We start from the raw sequence: 17598 nt of genomic DNA on the forward strand, positions 1-17598 counted from the left end.
CTCAACCTCAGCCCATAAGGCAAAACAACATACCCAACACACTAGTCATAGGTGACTCTATAGTCGGGCACACTGATGTCCCACTCACCATGCTAAACAAGGAGAAAGTCACTCTCAGCTGCCTGTCGGGTGCCAGGATCTGCCACATAATGCACGCACTCAGGTCACACCACAACAAGTACAAATATGACAATGTCATTGTCCATGTTGGTGTGAATGACCTGAGATGTACCTCCCTGGACTACATGAAAAGAGACATGAAGGAGCTCTCTGATCATGTGGCCCAGGCAGGTATGACCCTGAGTAGCATCCTGTAATCACCCAGAATGTTACCGCAGTACAAGGACAAAAATTGACTTCAACAATTACCTAAGCTTCTGGTGTCTTTCTAAGGGGATCTAGTATCTGTCTGCCTGAGACAACATGATCGACAGACCATGATGCTTTGCCAGAGATGGCCTGTACCTTTCGTCCCTTGGATTCCAGATACTGGCTAAGGCTCTTGCCATTCCTAGAGTGCCTTTTTAGGAAAGGTTCAAATAACAAATTCACCACCGTAACAGGTGCAAGCAAGCAAAATCTGAGGGTAATGCTGCTCAATGCTAGAAGTCTAAACCTCAAAATGCACTCAGTCGAGGCACTCCTTAAAGTGGAGAACATCAACATCTGTGCAGTGACAAAGACCTGGTCCAAGGTTCCAGAGAGCACCCCTGCATTACCAGGCTATAAGTCATACCACACCTTTCAGCCACCTAACCTGGACCGAAACACTAAAGGAGGAGGCTTGTCCATATTCATTAAGGATATCCACACCTCCAGGCTAGTTGCTCAACATAATGCATCCAAAATTATCCAAGTGCAACTAACACTGGGCAAGACTGCAATCAGGTTGTAGCTTGTTACAAGTCCCCCACTATGCCCCAGGATTCCCACTCCTCATTTCTTGATATACTGGAAAATTTTAAGCTACAACCCAATACTAATAATGGGCAATTTCAACTACCCCACCATCAACTGGGAAAACTACTTGCGTACTAACTCATTTGCTCAACGTTTTCTGGAATTCATAAATTCCAATGCCTTGGATCAGCTTGTCCATATCCCCACCAGGGGCAGCAATATCCTGGACCTGGTTATTAACCAGTATGTGTAACTGGTGTTCCATGCCAGAGGTCAACTCCTCGCTGGTCAGATCCGACCACAAGCTAATCACCCTAGACATCCATATCCCACCCCCACCAAAGAAACCACCATAAAAAACTTCTCCAAAGCCAGCTTCATGCTTCTTAGAAGTGTCAAACTTCACAATACCCATGCAGATGGAAAATAGAAGTACTACTGCTGAATCTTAAACAAATGCACTGTAAAGCACACACATGAGTGCATGGATCATGCCATCCCCAACAGAACCAAGACACTGTCCTCCAAAAAAAAAAAAGAAGCCAATCTGGTGGTCCGCTACCATAATCAAACTCTACAACAGAAGGAAGAAGCTGTTACAAAAAAAGAGTAAAATCCCATGATTGGAGGAACTCCCTGGTCACCCTCGGTAAGAAGCTGAGATCCCTCATAAAATCCTCCAAAGCTAGTTAAGAAAATAAAATTGCCACTGATTCTAAAGACAACCACAAAGCATTCTACAGTTATGTCAAGAATTTCAATGGCAACACTCGGATCTGCTCTGAGCTACAGCACAATAGCACAAGATATACAGAACCAACTGATATTGCCAACATCCTGGCAGATAGGTGCAGTGCAAACTTCACACCCTCCTCACCCCCAAAGGGCCCATCACTATACCAGAAGAATGCAAAGCCCCTGTAATCATGGATGCACAAGTAAAGACCGCATTCTCCAAAGCCAAGAACACAGCATCCATGGGACCAGACAACATCACAGGCTGCGTTCTGCATGAACTACAGATCGAACTGGCACCCCACCTAAGTACCATGTTCAGTCATAGCCTCACTTCAGGCTTTTTGCCTACTAAGTGGTGCACAGCAATGGTTATCCCACTCCACAAAGGGGATGCCACCACAGACCCCAGGAACTACCGCCCCATTAGCCTGACGAGCCTAGTCTGCAAGGCAATGGAATGCATCATCTTTGAGCTTTTAAACAAAGACATAGGTAACCTCCAAACTCTGGACTCCACTCAGTTTGGGTTTGTAAAAGGTAGATCATGCCTCCTAAACCTGATTGACTTCTTTGAAGCAGTCACCAGAGCTGTGGACGAGGGTAAGGTGGTGCACACACAGCCTATCTTGACCTCACCAAGGCTTTCAACACCATCTCCCACTCTGGAATTATAGATTAACTCAATAAACTGGGCATACATCTGTATGTCACAAGATGGGTGGCCAACTGGCTCACTGACAGAACCCACACAGTAAAGGTAGCAGACTCCAAATCTGACGGGTTCAGTCCTGGGTCCTCTCCTGTTTGTCATCTACTTCTCTGAAGTTCAGTGTAACACAGAAGGTCTGTGGCTATTGAAGTTTGCAGATGACTGCAAACTAGGAGCCGTAATAGAATCACTTAATGATGTGGACATTCTACAAAGGGGCCTCACTGAGACAGGTGTTTGGTGTCAAAGTCATAGCCTCAAGCTCAATGCCAAGAAGTTCATTGTCACCCCTTTTAGGAAAAACTCTGTACCCATGAACTATCACATAGGCAGTAACCTACTATACACCAAAAGTGTGATAAGAGACCTTGGGACACAGGTGAACAGTAGTCACATCGCCACAGTAAGGAAATGCTTCTACGTGGCACACATAATCACAAAGGTGTTCTCCTCCAGAAAAAAGGAGGTCATTGGTCCTCTCTACTCATCCTTCAGCAGACCCATCATAGAGTACAGTGCCCCATTTGGCATGTACCTCACAAGACATCTACAAGAATTGGAAATGCCACAGAAATACCTCACTAAGAGGATTACCAGGCTCAGACAGATGCCATATGTGGACCGTCTCAAAAAACTCCAGCTCTACTCCATCGCATATCGCCTACTGTGAGGCAATCTCTACCTAACATACAAAGCTGTGGCAAACCCTGAGCTGTTGGACATGCTACACTTAAAGAAATCCCAATCTCTCAAAGCCACATGCTCCAGGGACCTAATCCTTGTCACCACAATAAACAGAACATGCTGGAGGGGATAGATTCCTGTCCCAGAGACTTCCCATACGCTGGAACAAACTACCCATTCATGCCAAACAAAGCTCTTCATTAACCCTCTTTAAGAAAAATTGTGACGATTGCATGGGAAATAGGAAATTCACCCTGGGGATCACTTCTGTGGATCTGCTTGACAGGGGCACAGGAAAATAATTTTCTTGGGTAGCAAAAGCCAGGGAACCTTTTTGGCTAGGCTTATATAGGCCTCAGGGCTGATAGCCTAGTACCTACCTAAGAACCTATAAGACTTAAATTCCACAAAACACAGTGAAGCACACTGCTGTCAAAACCTTGTCTGTCAGTGGAAGAAGCAAAAGCCTTGTGTCAGTGTTACATAACTGGAAAATATCCATCCAAAAAGTATGTACGGTTTCCAAAAGGAGTTATTCTTTAACAACTAGGTTGCATAATACCAACTCGCTGATAACATGTGCATATGAATACCAATTAAATAAAAGTTTGTAGATTTACACATATTGAATATATTTATTGGGACATTTTCTTTTTTGTAGAAACATCAGATCAAAAAAGCCACTTCAGGGCTAACAGCTGTGCAATCATTGTGTGCGCTTGCTAGTGCGTTGGAGGTGTTGCCCCAATAACGGAAAAGTACCAAATTATCATATTTTGTAGTTGACTGTAGAATATGTACTTATTGTCTTTCTATATATTTTTATATTTCCATGTAGGCCATTATCAGCTAAACCAAGGCCTTTAGGATCCAGAGATGTATTGCCAAATAATCGACAGTTATATGAAATGGTTTTGACTTACAGCTTTCATCAAGTAAGACATTTTTTATGAGTATATAATTGCGTTAACTTTACTACCAGAAATGTTCTCAGACAGCATTTATTTGAAAGACTTCCACAGTCTTGGTTGTGCTCATTTTTATAAACATTTCAGTAGGATGAAAACTATGTATGCAGGCAGTTTTGCATCTCACAGGTCATAGTTTTTTTTTTCTTTTTTTCTTTAATCTTTACTGTTAGTTTCTGAACATCTTCACTACCTCAGTTGCCATTAATCTCATTGTTGCAGAAGGATTTGCAGGTAACCCTGTAACTTTGTGCATCTTGTTCGTTTGTCATGGACAGTCTAACATACACATTTTGTGCTGACAGATGCTGTGTAATTTTCAATGTAGTACTAAAACTGTGCATCAGAAAAAAAACATTTAATTATTTTGTTTGTTTGTTTAACTGGCTAAGTGGACTAATCCATTTTTTGAACCTTTTTCAGACATGACCTAGGCTACCAGTGGCGGGGGTGGGGGGTGCAAGGGATTCCAAATGTGCTGCATTGTATTTGCAGTGATAATTATTGCTATTGTTTGTAAAATTGTGATCAGGCAAGTTGTGCATATGCAAACTGTACAAACTACATAGCTATTATGAACTGTGGTTTTGTGACATAGGTTGCTGCAGTGAGGAATCTGTATCCTGAGGTGCATAAACCTCAGAACTGATTACATTAAGGAAGTAAGTGAAGACATTGCCAGCCACTTGTGTATGTGTTGCAGGGAATGCTTGCATTTTTTTTTCATTTTTAAATGCTGTTTTGTTATTCTCATTGTAAATTACATTCAAACTTAATTTTTGGCAAATTGTCTAGCATGCCATACAATGAACTATTGCATTATTCATTTAAAGATCATTTGTTGTAATTATGTTCTCATCATGTAAAGTTGGATTTCTGATTTTAAATATGTAGTTTTTACTTTAATTACATCAATGGAGCTGCATTTAGTAACTTAAAATACAAACCACAAAAATATGTGTTTGTATGTACTGTATGTTGAGCAGCTTTGTAATCACTTTTCTAATTCTTTGTCATCTGGTGGCACCTTCTGATGATGCTGTATATGGGAAATGTGCAGTTTGGTATCTTAAGAAGTTAAATTAAACGAACTTGCTATGTGAAGAAGAGGTAGTGATGCTCTGTAACTTACTGTGTTATTAAATCTGATAATCTTTTCTGAGCTGAACCTGTACTAAGACTGAATGAGACAGAGGGGTCCAGTCAGTATTATGTAAGCACCACCAATATGTCAGACATGGTATTGCTGGTGGGGAGTCAGGTCTTAACAACAGGTGGAGTTGTATGGCCATGAGACTGTCCAATGCAGGAGTTCATCATGTAGGACAACATGGCCATTATACCTACATTCTCCCTATCCAAGATGAGAGATGGACTTGCAGGGCCACTAATCCATCAGGGAATTAAGTTTTTGAGAACAGAGCACTGCAAGACAATCCCTACAGAGGTTTAAGGGATGGCTAACTACGTTGAACTGTGCATGTACAAGGCTCCAGAGCTTGCAGTGCAGCCCACCTGTATGTGGACCGTGGTATTACAGACAGTTTGGCTCCCTACCATGGTTCAGCCTGCAGTACTTGATCCCACATACAGGTGGAGCTTTCACTTTGCCAAGAACACCATTTAGTTTAGTTGTTTTTCATTCCAGCACTAATTTAGCTGATGCACACATATGCAATACTATCTAATATTCTTCGTGTTTCACTGTTGCAGTCATCACACTTGTGTTATCTGCCTGCAGGTAGCCCTCAGTCGGCCTGAATACCAGAGTCTTGTGATTTCTACGTCGGATGCTGTCGCGTCATCTGTGACGTCAGGTCATCAAGGGTATAAATCATGCAGCCGACATCATTACATCAGCTTTTCTTGCCTGCGCTGGAGCCCAAAGCAGAAGCAGTTTGCAAGTGCCAGTCGGCAGCTACCTGAAATTTTCGTTTTTCGAGTTTCAAACCTGAAGTCTTCTAAAGCTAAGTACCCCATTGGGGATCCTTTTTTCTTGCTCTATCCGATGTCAGAAGAAGTTAACAATTGTCTTGCCTGTGGAAAGCAAATACCTCACAGAGATTTTCATTCTTACTGCATCTCCTGTTTAGGCCCAGACCACGATGTCCCTTGCTGTCAGTTTTGTGCCTTCTTCAACGCCCAAACTATTTGTCGTCTGGCTATTTTTGTCTCTAATTTATTTTGCTCTCGCTCTCTGTATTCTGAAATGGCATTGGTAAGCCATCTGACTACCGACCTCTACTAGCTCTACTGGCTATTTTTGTCTCTAATTTATTTTGCTCTCGCTCTCTGTATTCTGAAATGGCATCGGTAAGCCATCTGACTACCGACCTCTACTGAGACCCATTCGGAGTCCGGTATGCATGCCGCGAGATGCTTCTTCGACTATGGAACCTGCAGATGTCTCTACCTTGGATGGGTCCAGAGCCGCTGTGCAGGCATCGGCGTCTGAGGGTGTATTCAGACCTTCCAATGTTTGTAATAAACCAACCACTTCGTTAATGACTAAATCTACTGAACTTCTCAGGCCCAGAGTTCGCACTACGCCTAGGAAACCAATGCCCAAAGCATATTCTCAAGCTCCCATGTTACAGAAACAAATCCTTAGACTGGCTGAAGACCTTATTACTTTAATTAGAGGAAGCCAGCCTTCCCCCTCTAAAAGACAAAGAATTAATTTTCCTTCTAATTCTTCAGACCATGAGTCTGATGACTGTGACCCCTGTGATTACCAGAACATACCCTTATCTACATATGAGGACTCAGATGCAGAGGAGTCAATTCCCTTAGCCTCCCCCCCAGAGGACCTTTCTTTCAGTGAAACCTTGCATACCCTAAGAGAACATTTCCGCTGGGAATGCCAGGACTACCCACAGTCCAAAAAGGGGAATTTTTAGACTTGCCTCAGCATAGGCCTCTAGTTATTCCCCCTGTCCTGGATATTGTAGAGGATTTCTTCATGGAATCCAGCCTTACCCCTGATACTTTACCTCCTGCTTCTAGAAAGCCTGACATACTACAGAGTACCAGACTCTCACAAATTTCTCTTTAAAAATCCCACTGCGGATCCAGAGACCATTTCCCAGGGACCTAAAGGTATTAAGACTTCTACAGCCAAAAACCCTACCCCTTTGGACAGGGACTCTAGGGCTCTAGACAGAGGGGATAAGAAGGTACATACCTCTGCAACTCTTGCCATCAGGGCTTTAAATTGCCAGTTTCACATGTTGAAGTACCAGCAACATATTGATCTAATTAAACAAAAAATGCTGTTGATTCCTGATTGTGCAGAAAATAAGGACTTACAAGACTTAATGCATTCTGCAAACCAAGTTGGTAAGCATACTTTGCAGTGTGGCTTTGATGCCTTAGAAGCATCTTGCAGGGCTGCTGTCACTGGGTCTGTTCTGAGAAGGCATGCTTGGCTGAAGGAACAAATCTTGCCAGACCATGTCAAGGCAAAATTACTTGATGCTCCATTAAACCAAGAATGTTTGTTTGGTGCTAAAGCAGAAGTTGTTCTTAAAAAGATGGAAGAAAAAGCTAAATCCATGCAAACTGTTGATGATTTCTTACAGGTACAGCCACCTTTATTCAGTAGACATTGGCCTTCAAAAAACTGGTCCTTTCCAGTTCCCTGCAGGCCTTCTCAGCCCAAACCCAGGGGCAACAGACCATAAAGACTACAGTCTCAGGGTATGCACAGATCTAAACAATGGAGTGCTCCCTCCTCAAAAACTGGGAGTGGTAAGCCACCCCCCTATGGAAAAAGTTCACAGTGACTTGTCCTTAACCCTTCCCAGCCATGCCCAAGTACTTGCACCCCTAGGAGGAAAACGCACCCTGCATGCAAAAAAACTGGGAGTATGTTACCCAGGACTGATGGGTCTTAAACATTGTATCCTAGGGATACAGATTCTATTTCCACTCTCTGCCAACCCCAAGCGGATTGCCAGACCTTCCTCCAAACCAGTGGACAGAGGCCCAAAAGCAAGTACTTTCTCTTCTCAGTGTCAGGGCTATTCAACTTGTGCCAACAGAGCAGAGAGGACAGGGTTTATACTACAGGCTGTTCCTGGTGCCAGGAAAGAGAACTCTTGGCACCCTATTCCATATCTTTCAACCCTAAACACCTTCCTGGTTGTACCAAAATTCAAAATGCTTACACTCCAGCAACTCCTTCCTATACTAGCCAAGGACTCTTGGCTAGTCACTTTAGACTTAAAAGAAGCTTATCTGCACATCTCCATAAGGGAATCTTGCAAGTATTATCTACATTTCAGGGCAGACTCTATGCAGAATCAGTTCTCTGCACTTCCCTTTGGCGTATCTACTGCACCCAGCGTATTCACAAAGTGCCTGGCTCCTGCCATTGCTTACTGCAGGCAGAGAAATATTCAAATTTACCCATACTTGGATGATTGCCTGATTCAGGCAGACAGTCAGGAATTGCTACTTCAGCACCTGATGTTTGTAAAGAGACTCCTAACTTCTCTGAGGTATACCATCAATGAAAAGAAATCACATCTGGTACCCAGCCAAAAGATTGTATTCCTGGGAGCAAACTTGAACACAACTTCCCAGATGGCATTCCTCACTCCATAAAAGCAGGTTTGACAACTTACTTCAAACTACTGGCCACCCAAACCCAGCTATCTGCAAGAAAAATACTACAAACCCTAGGGTTCATGGCCTCATGTATTCTACTGATTACATATGCAAGACTGCATATGAGGAAACTCCAGTTGTACTTAAAGGTCTCTGGTGTCAACATTCCCAGGACTTGGAAGCAGTGATTCCTATCATTCCTTGCCTAAGGACAGAGTTCCTTTGGTGGGCAGAGGCTTGCAACCACAAGAAGGGACACCCTTTCTCATAACCCCCCACTGTCCAAACTCTGACAACAGACGCTATGCATGGGGGGGCTCACATGGCAGGCAAATGTATTCAAGGCAAATGGAGCCCAGGACAAATTCACCTGCATTTCAATCAAAAATAAATGTTAGCTGTACAGAAGGCACTGGCAGCCTTTGAAATACCTTATCCTGCCAGGACAACTCCTGATAAAGACAGACAACACCACAGTTATGTGGTACATGAACAAGCAGGAGGGAACTCAGTCCTACCCACTCTGCAGGTTAGCTATAACTCTGTGGAACACAGCCTTAAGCAACCGAGTGCACCTGCAAGCTCAATTCCTGCCAGGTAAACAAAATTCACTGGCAGATGACAAGCAGAAATCTAATGGACCCACACGAGTGGAAATTGGAACCAAACTCATTCAAACTTCTAATACACAGGTGGGGGACACCAGAGGCGGACCTCTTTGCATCCCCCCAAAACCATCAACTAAACAAATTTTGCACCAGAATTCCCCACAGCCAAGCTTGGAAAATGGATGCCCTATCCTTCACATGGGAAGACCTCTCAATCTATGCCTTTCCCCCTCTGCCCCTCCTTCCAAAGGTACTCCTCAAGATCAAACAGGACAGGCCAAGGACAATCCTTATTGCACCAGACTGGCCATGCCAGCACTGGTACCCATTGCTACGCAGTCTGACAGCAGTGCCACCCTGGCACCTACAGCAGACCACCTCTTTGCTGTCCCAGCAGGAGGGACAGATTTTGCATCCTCAGCTGCAAACCCTGAACCTGGCAGCCCGGCTTATTCCCTGAATACGTCACAAGCAACCCTCAGCAAACAGGTACTGGATGTTATCCTTGAGGCCAGGAGGCCCAGTACTAGGAAATCCTATTCAGAAAAGTGGAATAGATACTGTTCGTGGAGCTAATTTCAAGGGAAGGACACAGCTATGCCCTCCTTTCCTCAAATCCTAGAGCACCTAGCAGAGCTGCTCCACAAAGGCCTCTTCTTGCCATCAATTAAGATTCATGCATCTCCCATCTCAGCTCATTACAATACTGAGCCAACCCCTGTTTTCTCACCCTCTGATCAAACGGTTCCTGAGAGGAGCTAACAATTTAAGACCCCCAAGGAGAGCTCTCACTCCTGCCTGGGAACTTAACTTTGTACTAGAGAAGCTCACGCTTCCCCCTTTTGAGCCTGCTGCTACAGCAGAGTTAAAATTCCTCTCTTGGAAAACAGCCTTACTGCTGGCCATCACTTCAGCAAGAAAAGTGTCTGAGTTAGGCCCTTATGGGTGTGGAACCCTTCATTATCTTCCATGCGGACAGGGTTTCCCTCAGGACTAACCCATCTTTTTTGCCCAAGGTGGTATCCACCGTGGCTTTAAACCAATCCATCCATTGGCCAACATTTTTTCCTAATCCTCAGAATAAAGGGGAAAGGATCCTGCACTCCTTGGATGTGCACAGACAGCTCAGGTTCTGCCTTGACAGGACTAAACCTTTCAGAAAATCTGACCAGCTGCTGGTCAGCTTTGCTACAGGGGCAGAGGGCAAGGCCATTTTGAAACAAACCATTTCTAAATGGATAGCACACTGCATCTATTTCTGCTACAAGCACCATGGAAAAATTAACCCCACAGGGGATCAGGCCTCATTGCACTAGGGCTACCTCAACCTCTACAGCTTTTCTCAGGAGAGTCCCTACCAGGGACATCCTGGAAGCTGCAACCTGGAGTTCTGAACACACCTTCACCAAGCATTACCACTTACCTCTCTTTTCCAAATCCAGAACTGGATTTGCCACAGCAGTCCTACAAGGACTGCTAGCCAGCCCTACTACTTTTTGACTGCTTCCTCAGCTTTGGGAACATGAACATAGTACAGTTGTGTACACTTACCATAAATGTAGATGTTCGAGTGTATTCACTGTTGCAGTCCTGGTTACCCTCCCTCCAGCCCCCTTTTCTTTCTATACTTTTTACCTATCCACTTTTTTGGCCATATCTTATGGAAATGGTATTTACTTTTCACTGGAGGTGTTCCACGCCATTTGATTGCTTCCTATTTTGGGGGCTCCTGACATCTAGGGCAAGAAAAACTGATGTAATGGCATGAACTGCATGTTTTACCCCCCTGATGACCTGACGTCATGGATGAGGTGACAACATCCGACGCAGACATCTCAAGACTCTGGTATTTGGGCCGACTGAGGGCTACCTGCAGGCAGATAACCCAAGTGTGATGACTGCAACAGTGAATACACTTGAACATCTACATGTATGGTAAGTGTACACAACTGTACTTTTCTCTTTGCACAGGACAGGCCTTATTTGGGCAGTTTTGTCCTGTAGGGGGGGGGCATAAAACAAATTTCCTGAGATTTTAGGACAAAAAAGTATTTCGTAAGTTTTTTTTTTTTTTTTATAATTGCATAAAACAATTATTTTGTATCTGAAACACCTAAATGTTTTATGAAACAACATAAGCAACTCAAATGCTATAACAGTAATCTGTTATTTTTGCAAAATAAGTGAAGTACTATCCTTTGCACTGGCCGTGGCTTGTCCTGCAAAATCTTACATTTCTACAAAATAAAAGTCTCACTTTGGGCATTTGAAAAGGTGGCAACCATAAACACACAAACATGCTTTACAGTAAGTTATCATTGTGATTGTAATATACCTAGTTTTCTTCGTAAGAGTGATCATTCCATGGTAGATAGTTATTCAGGGTAGACTCCCTCTTATCCAGTTTCTCTTTAACCAGACTCTGCGTTAACCAGCCCACTCTGGCCAAGAGGCTTCAGTGATTCAGAATTAAAAAAGTAAAAAAAAATAAATAAAAATTCCACTTGCAAGTGCGAAATGGCATAACCCAATGTCTTCTTTAAGGACGACCTTGCGTGCATTGCACTCAAGCCAGTGCGGATGTAAACACATTCTACACTTACAGCCTTAATGTTATGATGATTCTTTGTTTGGCTTTCAGACTTGTATATAGCTGAATACCTCTGCGCTCTGTATGATGTAGTGGCCAACTAATGTAACTTAAGTTGCACTAAAGAATGAGTGAGGTTAATCAGGACTAGCATTTTACCAGTTTCTGAAAAAACTTTCATGTGTTAAGACAAAAGCAAGAAAAAAAGTAATTTTCCACACTGTCTTTGCTACTCATAGCTACTGTAGTTACTAAGCATGTGGTCTAAGAGAAGATTGAGAAGCCTGACTTGCATTCTCACTTTAGCTACTGTAGTTACTAAGCATGTGGTCCAAGAGAAGATTGAGAAGCCTCACTTGCATTCTCACTTTTCCCAAGGCACTGTCTGATTAAAAGACTTGTAGTAGGCAAATGGAGGCTGACTAAATGAAGCAGCTCATTAACGGCATTTGTGAGCAGAATTTAAACTAACTGTGAGACTGTGTACGCGCGTGTATGCGTATGCGTGTGTGTGTGTGTGTGTGTGTGTGTGTGTGTGTGTGTGTGTGAGAGCAGAGAGAAGGTAGGTGTGTGTGTGGGCGGGGGTATTTTAACATACAGCACCTCTCAACTTCCAGATTTAGTCTCATAGTTTTGGTCTGTTCCATATTCAGTTTGTGTTTTTTTCCTAGCAAATCAGGGAGGATTGATATGTATGAGTTTCAGACTTCATATCCTTCAGAAAATGCATGTGAACACAAATCTTGTTATTCTAGCAACTTGTTTAGTTAAAAAGAGCAATATTAAAAATCTATCCATATTTTTCGGCCACGGTATTCCCATTATTTTAGACTTTGTTCAGATTTCTTGCACTAAGAGGTCGAGAGGTATGCATACTGTCCAGAGTTTTGCAGAATGTCCAGATCTATGCTTCATATTTTTGGTCTATTCCTCATAAAATGTGTGGTTTTCTGGCAAATCACTGAGGACTGAAATAACTAGATAATGTCAAACATTTGAGTTTGACTTCATTTCCTTCAGAAAATGCATGTCAAGACAAATCTTGTTATTCTAATAACTTTCTAAGTCTATAAAAGCAATATTTCAAATAAGTCTGTCCTTATTCTTTGTCACTCCCCCCCCCCCCCATTATTTTAGGCTTTGTCTGGATTTCTTTTGCTTCAAAATAGTAATGGCCGTAAAAAAACAAATGAAAATTACTGATTTTTTCAACTAAATAAATAAATGTTTAATAAATATTCACATACAACAGATATACATATTTTTTAATCTGATTTACAACTTGTAAATGCTATTTTGTATGCTTTTTCTGATTCACAAGCCATTCATTTGTCCAGCCTAAGGTCTGGTCCCAGCAAGACCGAATAAGAAGGAGTCTGCCGTATTTACAGTATTATATGTCTGGGTTATTACACTGCACTCCAAACATTATAGACTTTATTAGTAACCTTTTCCCATTTCATTTTTCTTATTACGCCTTACTCCAAACATTATATACTTTATTATTAATCTTATCCTGCTCTATTTAATTTTTCTTAATTTTTATTTGAATATAAATGTGGTTAGTTATTGATAAGTTGTCTATCTCGCCTTTGTTCTTGCTGTTTGGTATTGGAGCCAATCCTCTGCTCCGACTCAGCCATCTTCAATAGCTCGAAAACTGTTTACTGGCTTGAGGCTACCCCTTATCCCATGATGCCTATCGAAAGCTACCCAGATCTCGTTTTGCCGCTTCAGGTACGAGGTGTGTCGTTTCTGGCTCAGGCTTGTATACTTTTGTATATTTATATTTGTTAAAACTTCTTAAAACTAGTGTATACTTCCCCTTATAGTTTTATTCTCTGTGGGTGTTGTTTGTGGACGTTGCTTCTTTCCACAGTCCTTTTTTTTCTTAAGAACTCATTTAAATTAGAGAGTTCTCCCCTCCCCCCCTCCCTTAGGACAGCCGTTTAACTTAGAGGCTCTCCTTCCCTTTTTTCTGTATTAAAAAAAAAAAAAAAAAAAAAACTGTTGTGTTCGTTTAGTAGTGTAGAGATTTTTTGTCTGTATTGAGGAACTTGGATTGTGTGTAGTGTAGTGGTAGAGTCATGTCCAAGGATACGAAAGTTTCTGGCTTCAAAAAGTGTGACTCATGCTGTCAGAAAATGTCTCTGACAGATGGGCACACTAGTTGCAGTTATTGTTTAGGCGCGGTTCACCTGCAGGACTCTTGTTCTATTTGCCACACCTTTAGTCCAAGGGCCCTGCAGGAGCACAAAAGCAAATTAATCCTTCGGGGTTTATTGAAGCCTCAGGATTCACCGGCAAAGAGTTCTCAGCCATTGAAATCCCCTAAATCTGTCAAACCATCGGCTCTACCTTTGGAGTCGATTCCTGTACTGGAACAACAGAGTATGTTGGGTCCAGATGGCACCGTCAAGACAACTCCACCAGATGTTTCGGAGCAGTCACGGAGCCATAAGAGACTGAGGTCCCCTTCTTTAGAGTCCATCCACTCAGCACCTTGGTCACCATTATTACAAAGTGAATGTAGCCACCATTCTTCTCACTCCTCTCGATCCTCTAGGCTTTCGGATCATGATGTGGAGAGAGTAGTAAGTAGGTTGCTTAAGTCACAGGCACTAGCTAAATTACTATCCAGCCCACCTCAACAGGAATCGGCTCCAACCACCTTTATTTCCATTCCTTCTCTGACTCCATTGAGTTCAGAGCCGGAGTTGGTTGGTGTGCGAGTAGTGGAACCATCAGGCTACGATCACCATCTCTCCTTCGGCTCCGACTACCTCGATTGTTCCTTCTATCAAGGAATCTGGATGCCAGCGCTCTCTCATCTGTTCTGAGAGGGGGATTGGCATCGGACCCTTGTCCGAACCCGTTCTCCCCCTCGGAGCTTCGGTGCAGGTGAGCTCAGCTCCAACATTGGCCTCGGAGCCATCGCTGTCGGTGCAGAGAAAGATTCCTATTTCTTCAGAACCGGAGCTTTCTCAGCCTCGAGGTCGGGACGCCTTTGAGGTCATGCAGAGTGTACTGACCCCCGAAACAGCTCCACTACCAGCTCCATCGGCTACGTCCCCCATAGTGTCTGTGCCAACCTCTGCTCCTCCAGACCCCAAGCATAAGGAACCAATGCCCCAGGACACACTAGTGGGTGTTCCCTCTTTTCCGAGGCCTCCCCTAACCACTTAAAGGAGCCCCCTCGGAAGAAGAAATGCAAGAGGAAGCACATTGACTCCCTTGAGTCTGTCACTTCAGATACAGACTTAGATGAATCAGAAGGGTCCATGAGGTCCCCCTCTGAAGATGTTTCCTTTTCGTACATCCTTGAAATGCTTAGGCAGAGGGGGAACTAGACTTCCCTAGCACCTACCGAGGATGTGTCTGTATTCCTGGATGCATTCGGTTCCCAACCTTCTACCTCCTGGGTTTCTCCTCCTTTCGACCCACTCATGTATGTGGAGGCTCAAAAGGCTTGGTCATCTCCAGACACTGTGGAACCAACACCGAGGAGACCTAACAAGTTTATTACAGCCCTCCAGGATAAACAATTCCTTTCCAAAGCTGTGCCCGTTGATGCCATGGTGGTAGCAGCAGTCACCAAGAAAGAGTTAGCAGAAACCTCTTCATCTGTTCATCCCCCTAACAAAGAGTCTCAGACGATGGACAGATACGGAAAGTGAATGTTTGCTTCAGCAACCTTCTCAATGAGGTCCTTGAACTATCTGTCATTTTACTCGTCTTCAAAGGGATCTCCTGAAAGAGCTTGGAGATGCCCTTCAAGATCTTACAGCTGAGGGAGTGCAAGCCAAAGTAGCTTCCCAGCTGGCAACTCTTAATTCCATAGTCAACTCCTCCATGAGGCTGATTTCCTATGCAGCCGATGGAGCGAGCAGAGCCGCTGGCACAGGTGTGGCCCTCAGGAGACATGCTTGGATACGGCTGTGTCAGTTTGCAGAACCCTTTCAAGCGTCCTTCACCAATACTCTCTTTGGCTCCTTTCTCTTTGGGCCTCAGGTGAAAGACACGTTGACCAGGTGTGAGCAAGAAGGTAAGACTCTCTCTGCCATGGGAGTCCATTTTTCCACTCCCTCTAGACCTTACCCAAGGGTCAGAAGAGTTGGAAGATGTGGTTCCGGAAATCCCAGGGATCCTTGCTGACACACAAGGTGATTTTTCCTCCAGAGGCAGAGGGGGAAACAACAATAACAGATGCCACCATCGTGGCAGAGGGGGTCCGCAGAGCCAGGGTGACAGAGAATCCTTCTCTGGAAAGCCCTTCCAGCATCTCTGAAGGGTTGCCTGGCTGCTCACCTCTGGAGGCAGTCGGGGAAGACTTTTGCTGTACTCAAAAGCCTGGCAAAATTTAACAAGAGACAGATGGGTACTATCCATTATATCCGAAGGCTACAAAATTCCCTTCCATCAATCTCCCTTACAGTCAAAAAAGGCCCGTCCAAATATTCCACCCAATCTGTGGGAGAAAGCAGTCATAGAAGTTTCAAAACTGCTAGAAAAAAGAGCCATTCAGGAAGTCCCCACAGACCAGCTCGCATCCGGAACTTGCTCAAGATTCTTTTTGGTACCAAAAAAGACAGGGGACTGGAGACCGATTCTGGATCTCAGCAGACTATACAAATCTGTACAAAGAGAAAAGTTTTGGATGGTCACGCTACAGTCCATTCTACCCTTTCTGGGTCAGAACAATTGGATGTGCTCGATAGATCTTCAGGACGCGTACTACCATATCAAGATGGACAGACGCTCCAGGAAATTTCTTCTCTTCCAGGTAGGGGCCAGTCATTACCAGTTCAGAGCTCTGCCCTTTGGTCTCACCTCAGGCCCCAGGGTGTTCACTGAGTGTATGGTAGTAGTCACGGCTCACCTGAGGCATCAAGGATTCCAGGTGTTTCCATATCTAGAGGACTGGCTCCTCATTGCTACCACCAGGCATCAACTCTTACAAGCACGTGTTTATACAGTCGCATCATGCACTCAACTAGACATCACAATAAATTTCAAAAAATCTGCCTGGTTTCCCTGTCAGTCTATCACTTACATAGGAGCAGAATTAAACACAAGGGAATTGTTTGCAAGATTACGACTGGAAAGAGTTTCCACAATTCGTCAACAAGTGTTAATCCTAATGCAGAGCAAAAGGATTCAAGTCAGATATGTCCTTCAAGCTCTGGGCTCCATGGCAGCTGCCATTCTTCTAGTTCCATTAGCGTGTTTCCACATGAGAGTTTTTCAGTGGCTTCTTTACATGCAGTGGTCCTTTCATGAGCTTCCCGTGGTTCACATGATCCTGATTACAGAAACATGCAAAAGGCACTTGTCTTGGTGGATGGACTCCCCACTAGTGTCTCAGGGCAGACCTTTCATGCAGCCTCCACCGGTAGCCACAGTGACCACGGACACCTCCCTGATAGGGTGGGGGGGCATTATCTGGGCAGGACAGTCCAAGGCACTTGGCAACCTCACGAGTACCATCTGCACATCAGTGTCCTAGAAATGAGAGCTGTGCTTCTGGCGTTGCAAGCCCTTCAAGACGGTCTTCCTTACAGGACCATTGCAATTCAAACGGACAACATGTCAGTGGTGTGGTACATCAACAAACAGGGCGGAACCAGGTCCTACCCCCTGTGTCGAGAGGCACTCAGACTGTGGCAATGGGCAATTTCCTCCCAATGTTTTCTGATTGCGACACATATCCCTGGGAAATCCAACATCATAGCAGACAGGCTCAGCAGAGCTATTCTCATGCCTTATGCATGGTCTCTGAGTCAGGAAGTT

At 44.0% G+C, this 17598-nt stretch overlaps 1 protein-coding gene across 2 annotated transcripts in view; it reads left to right on the top strand.

Annotated features, from left to right (window-relative positions):
• The window catches only part of TPP2 (tripeptidyl peptidase 2), a 2672548-nt gene that overhangs the window by 1538120 nt on the left and 1116830 nt on the right, over positions 1 to 17598 (top strand). For both annotated transcript variants that reach the window (XM_044071246.1, XM_044071247.1), the window contains exon 20: positions 3870 to 3966. In XM_044071246.1, coding sequence (XP_043927181.1) covers positions 3870 to 3966 — 97 coding nt within the window. The remainder of the gene's footprint in view (positions 1 to 3869; positions 3967 to 17598) is intronic.

The sequence above is a fragment of the Protopterus annectens genome, chromosome 5.part0 (genome assembly GCF_019279795.1).
Source record: "Protopterus annectens isolate FY-2018-M chromosome 5.part0, PAN1.0, whole genome shotgun sequence".
In the NCBI taxonomy this organism is placed as follows: Eukaryota; Metazoa; Chordata; order Ceratodontiformes; family Protopteridae; genus Protopterus; species Protopterus annectens.